The sequence below is a fragment of the Hevea brasiliensis genome, chromosome 12 (assembly GCF_030052815.1).
Source record: "Hevea brasiliensis isolate MT/VB/25A 57/8 chromosome 12, ASM3005281v1, whole genome shotgun sequence".
Lineage (NCBI taxonomy): Eukaryota > Viridiplantae > Streptophyta > Magnoliopsida > Malpighiales > Euphorbiaceae > Hevea > Hevea brasiliensis.
Window position 1 is genome coordinate 16,736,299 of NC_079504.1, and position 6,406 is coordinate 16,742,704.

Below are 6,406 nucleotides of genomic sequence, written 5' to 3' on the forward strand. Positions count from 1 at the left end.
TGAAGGAATGAATCGCTGTTAAAATCATGACAATTTTAACAGAGTTTTTGTTCCTATATAAGCCATACACACGCACACTCCGCATCCGATATAGAATCCTGAAGGACTAATCCCTGAATACACCAAACTCACTTGCGGACCTCAACCAGGCTCCGCAATGGCTTCACAGAAAGGAAAACAGCAGACTGTTATAATGTGCAGCTATCATCAAAATCAAAACAATTACAGCTACTATAACTCTGTGATTCAAAAGGTGAAAAAAAAAAAAAGAAAAAGAAAACTACTGTTGGCATGCTAATCAACGAAAAGAAGACTACCAAAAAGTAAATACTATACAAAAGTAAATCTTTTCGGCTAGGAAAATCCTGTTTAGCTTTAGATGAAGAATTTATGAACTCCATTTGTTATCTTAAACATGCCATTGCTATTACACAGCTCATGAACCTCCATGACGATAATATAGTACTGAACGATATACGGCAGCGACATGAAGGAAGCACATAAGTCCTATAAGCAAATCATCCAAGAGGCCAAATATACCCAAAATACCTGCAGATTAATTATCCAATTGTTTAGCTCTGATTTACTTAAAAAAAAAAAATATTTAAATTAAAAAACACACACACACAAATACAGAAGGTGATACAGAAGTCACCTTCTGGGATGATGTCTACAGGGCTGAGAATGTAGATAGCACTTAATATCATCTGCACATAGGGAACAAAATAAGATTCCATCTATAGAAATGAGTAGTGGAAGCTCAAAGTACGAGTCAACCAATGTATAAATGCATACACACTTTGTTAAATGAAAAAATACAAGCATTTAGTCTAACAAAGTTAAATAAAACAGCAAAATCTGGATGCATTTTCTCCCATATAACAAATCAAATTATAAAAAGTTTGTTGGTTGCCAAACACAACAGTAAAACTGAATATGAATTTCCGGAAATAGCTAAGTTATCTATCTTGCATATGGCACTCAACTGAACTACCTTTTGATTAGTCACCATTAAGGAAACAGACAATATTCAGCTTCATATTCCTAGTTGAAGAGAAAAATGGCAAATGATAGATATTCTTTTGCATAGGTCTTCTTAATGAGGATTCTGCTAAAACACATCCCATATTATTACCCAGTACCCAAAGTTCCTTATGATTAGTAATTTAGTATCAACTACCTGTGGCTGCTATCATAAGAAGTTGGAATTTTCCCTTCCATATATGCATAAATAAATGTAATAATTTATAGATGGCTACTACTATGGTTCACTGCTGAAATATATGAAACTTGAATGCATCTCAAATAAATTTTGGACTATTTTTTTGCATCTTTTTCTAAATTTCAGAGGTAGAGTTCTCATATGTCCAATATATATCCCCAACTTAATGCCAAATTTCAAACAACTCTTTGTATACATTTCCCAACTGCCAAATATGTAATGTGTCTTGTTTTATCCATTAAAGCCCTCCTGAATACCACATCAACACCTGGTTAACTTATAAATCAGAACACGAAAACACATTCTTTGACAATGAATGAAAACTTTTTATTTAGTTTTCATGCATCAATTTTTGCTCAACTCTGTGTCACTGTCGTATCACCCAAGCTACACAACCCTGCTGATTTAAATCTTAAGCCATTCTACACTAAATAATGCAAACTGCTGATGGCATAGATTAGTGTTTATCTTGTTTAGAAATAAAAACTAAAACGGACAAGGGAAAGAAAAGGCTGTGAAAAGACCCGAATTCTATATTAGATAATATATTTTTAGGATCATTATTGGCAAATGCTATCTCTTATATTTATTCAATAACCAGAGGAAAACATTAAATTACTGCATTGAAGTTTGAGTAAGCTATCCAACAGGATGGCAGCACAATATATAGAAATCACAAGACTACAAGTTGACCCAAATCAAGATCAGAGCTGCTTATTTATCCTTATTTTCTTAGCTTATGCCTTCTATAAGCTTTCAAGAATGAAGCCTTTCACATCAATGTTTTCGCGCGAGAGCCAAAAGACCACAATGCCTAATTTCAAACAATTCTCTGCATACATTTCCCAACTGCCAAATAAGTAATGTGTTTTGTTTTATCCATCAAAGTCCACCTGAATACCATGATAACATTTGGCTAATTTATAATTCAGGACATGACAACACATCCTTTGACAATGAATGAAAACTTTTCAAGTTGTTTTCATGCATTAATTTATGCTTGACTCTATGACACTGTCATATCAGCCAACTACACAACCCTGGCTAACTGAAAATCTTAAGCTATTCTACACTAAATAATGCAGACTGCTGATGGCATAGATTACAAATAAAAATTAAAATAGACAAGGGAAATAAAAGGCTGTGAAAAGCCCTACATTCTACATTAGATAATATATTTTAAAGATCATTATTGGCATAAGCTACCTATTATATTTATTCAATAACCAATGGAAAATATTAAGTTACTGTGTTGAAGATTGAGTAAGCTATCCAACAGAATGGCAGCACACTATATAGTATGTAGAAGTCACCGGACTACAAGTTGACCCAAATCAAGATCGGAGCTGCTTATTGTCATCCTTATTTTTCTTAGCAAGAGCTTGAACAAAAATCCTATTCATTATGCTTAAAAATTCATATTTAGGCTCATATAATTCATTTAGACAAGAAAAATTTTCAATGCTTATGCTTTCTATATGCTTTCAAGAATGAAGCCTTTCACATTAATGTTATCATGTGAGAGCTAAAAGACTACAATGCAAGGAAAAACACAATTCTTAGAGTACAGTTGCCAATTTACTTAACTGCAATGTAGACACGCGCCCTGATGACAAGAGGTAGTGATCTTTGAGGATCCATCATTTCCTGTACTAACCTTCTTAGCAGAAATGGAAGGTCTTGCATTCTCTGTGGATAAGAGGATACATGTTTCATAACTGACATCAGCTTAGAGCATCACACTTAATGTAAATTCATAATATATGACAAGACACAAATTTGCGTGTGCTATGATCTAACATCGCCAATCAGCCATGCTCTTCTCCATTTTTTTTCTATGTTTATTGCTATTCATGCATGTGTGTGTGTGTGTGTGATAATTAAGTGTTGCCTTCATAACTAGCTTTCTAAAGAAGGTGACATTGCCAAAAACTTCAACTACTCAGTTCAGTTAGACAAAATTTTGACCATGTAGAGATCAACTATAAATGGACAGGACATTGAATAAAAAATTCAAAAACAAATCAGATGAAAAGAAACATAAAAGTTTCATTGCAAACATAGTAGAATGATTATATGAAGAAGACCAGGTTCATAAAATAAATCAGAATACAGCCTAAACTTAAGTTTGTTACTCTCTACAGTTGACATCTCAAACTATTTGCAAATCTCCAAAATGGTCCTGTTGATCAATTAAATGACAACAGCAATGTGTAACATTGATACCAGTAAATATCAATTTCCTCACCAAAAAGAAACTCTCTACCACCAACAAATTCACCACAGAACTCAGGAAAGGCTCTATAAACAATTGAGGTTAAATCCCCCACACCAGTGCAATTTTTGTTATCATGGCAGGAAATTGTAAATCATATGTACCAACATATTTTGGGAGTTTTTGGACAAAGGTGGGGTCCACAGATAAAAACAAAAGAAGAAAAAGTTTAATGCATATAGTAGATGACAATGTCCCTCTTGCCTCTCCTGTCATCAACACAATGTGAAAAAACGTAAATGAAATCGTGAAACCACATTAAGATGAAGCAAAGAAACAATTATTTTCTCCTTTTCAGCTAGGAGCAAGGCAAATATAATGTTTAGGAGACTGCACAAGAGTGCTGCAAGGAAGAAGAGAGGATAAAGACGAATGTGGAGTGCATGGTTGAGAATAAGGTAAAATTAGTCCATTAAACACACACACACACACACACACATAATTCATAAGATAGGAATTTTTAAAATGCTTGTAATGAGCAAGGGGATGAGATTGATGCAAACTAAAAGAGAAAATGAACCAGAAAGGGAGAAACATAGAAGAACAGAAGAACTTAATGAAGACAGAGTGAACCAGAAAGGAAGAAACATAGAAGAACAGAAGAACTTAATGAAGACAGAGATGAACACAGATAGAGATCAAGACTTTATTCATCCACCGATTGCAGCCGGGGAGACTATAAGCTACAAGATTCTTACAAATGCAAAAGGTGTTCAGTCTTTGAAGCTTGAAGAATTTGGAGTGAGTGGATCAAATGCTGAAAACGTTTGTTATTTACTAGATTTAGCTGATGCATGTAAAAGAGAGTGCTGGAATCTCAAGGACAATGAGCATGAAATTGGGAAAAGACAAAGGAAGAAAATATGCTTCCAATCAACAAAGAAGCTAAGCATGGGAAAACATCAGCGAGCCATGTCTGCATTCTTTAGAGTTACTTGAGGACAAGTAACTTCTCGAGGGGAGATAAGTTTGGCAACAAAGAATAAAAGGTGAAGGAAGATTAATATTCCGGAGTTGTTAAGCTTTCTGTTGTAGTATAGGTGGGAACCGATAGATGATTAGTTAGGCAATGTGTTACATTTCTACACATGGCTAAGTGATTAGCTATAATAAGTTGATTTTGTAGAGAAAAGGAACTATAACCACCACATGGCCTCATCAGTATCAAAATTTACATGTTAATCAAACTCCACTTTTTGGTTGTTTAATCTTGATCAGGTTCTGGTTCTTGTTCTAGGAAATCATAGCCACACAATAATGTAGTAGAAATATCATAGCATGTAAATCCACAAACCTGAATGAGACCACTAGTCTGTCCTCCAAAAAGACGATTATATGCTTGAACCTTTTGCAAAATCTCAGCAACCTCAGGGTTATGACGCTCTCTTTGGGAAGCTTCACCAGGGACCAACAATGTAATTTGACGACGACATAGTGGACATTTACATGGTTGAATTGCAGATCCATGATGCCAAACAAGCATAATGCAATCACCTAAAAAGCACATGGAGATTTTTTTTTTTTTTGTTTTTTAAAAAAGTGAAAATTACTTAAGAGTTGAATGATAGATTTAAAAAAATATACATCCAGCTACCATTTCAAATATGCTTGCCAAAAAAAGATAGATGGATTTATAGACTTTGAGCTCAGTAGTTATAGGAGCAAAGGTTCTTCAATCACATGTTGATGCCATCATATAATTGTGATGAAACAAGGAAACAATATCTATGATAAAATTTACAACATTGTCACCCAACGCTAGTTCTGTAACACTTAGAACTTCATTTTATATGATTAAACACAGGTGCTTCAAAAGTATAAAACAAAAGAAAAAAGAATTGTGGAATACAATCTCTTAAAATTTACAAAAATGCATATAAGTAAAAAAACTTAAAAGAAAACTCATAGAACAAAGTGGCATATTTTCATAAACAAGTTTGCATCCCCACTGGTAATCCAGTACTAAAAAAAATTGAAGGGTTAATTTGAAGTTTCAACAAACAGGTGGGTCCTAATTAATTGTTAAGAAGACACAAAATTTCAACATTACTTTGTTTCACAGCAGATGAGAAAGCATATTATGTGATATGTACCCGAACAAAGAGCTTCAGAGTCATTTCAGAGCCATGAAATGCGTCCAGAAAACGAGTGCTGTCTATTTAAGTTGATATCAGATACAAATTTGAAATGATTTCATAATTTAGAGAAAGAATAAGCAAAATTCGCAATTGGGTGTGAAGAACGAAAAATTTTGTATTAGTTTATGCATTTTTGTTGCAGCGAAAGAGTGAGAAGAAGAAGAAAGGAAAGAAATACCGCAAAACCAGTGGGAGCAATTGGCCTGGCAAGGGACTCTGAAGCGTCCATGGCAAACAGAGCACCAATCGTTCGCCGGAGGCCCGTCCATTCCCTTCTCTCTTCCTCTTCTTCCTCACTATCAATCCAATTTCCAAATAGTCGGTATTCATTTCCATTTTCCTTTTGACATCATTTTATAAGAAATATCGTTTTTTTATGGGTAATATATTATTTATATATATATATATATATATATATATATATATATATATATATATATATATATATAATATAAGATATATTTTATATTTATTTTTAATTAAAATTTTATATTAAAAAATTAATTTTATTGATTAAAATATATTTTAATATAATAAATAATTTAAAAAATATATAATAATAAAATAATTACACTATAATTTTTTTTTTCAATTATCAAATATGTAAAGTAATATCATTAAAATAAATTAACCATTAAAGTTATAGATCAAGTTTATTTTTTTAAAATTATATTAATTTCTCATTAATTTAGAAAGATTAAAATATGCCTGACAATAAACTTTGGAAAAAAATTACATATGAAAATTAAAAAAAAATTTACAATTTAAATC

The 6,406-nt window shown here is 32.6% G+C and overlaps 1 protein-coding gene across 1 annotated transcript; it reads right to left on the bottom strand.

Annotated features, from left to right (window-relative positions):
* Window positions 1-5,990, bottom strand: LOC110648068 (uncharacterized). The gene is made up of 5 exons (XM_021802172.2): window positions 5,814-5,990; window positions 4,792-4,991; window positions 2,810-2,911; window positions 656-707; window positions 1-549 (listed from the first exon to the last, which is right to left on the bottom strand). Exons 1-5 carry the CDS (start codon window positions 5,902-5,904, stop codon window positions 437-439), a joined length of 558 nt encoding a protein of 185 aa, XP_021657864.1. The 5' UTR covers window positions 5,905-5,990; the 3' UTR covers window positions 1-436.
* Between the last annotated feature and the right edge of the window lie 416 nt (window positions 5,991-6,406).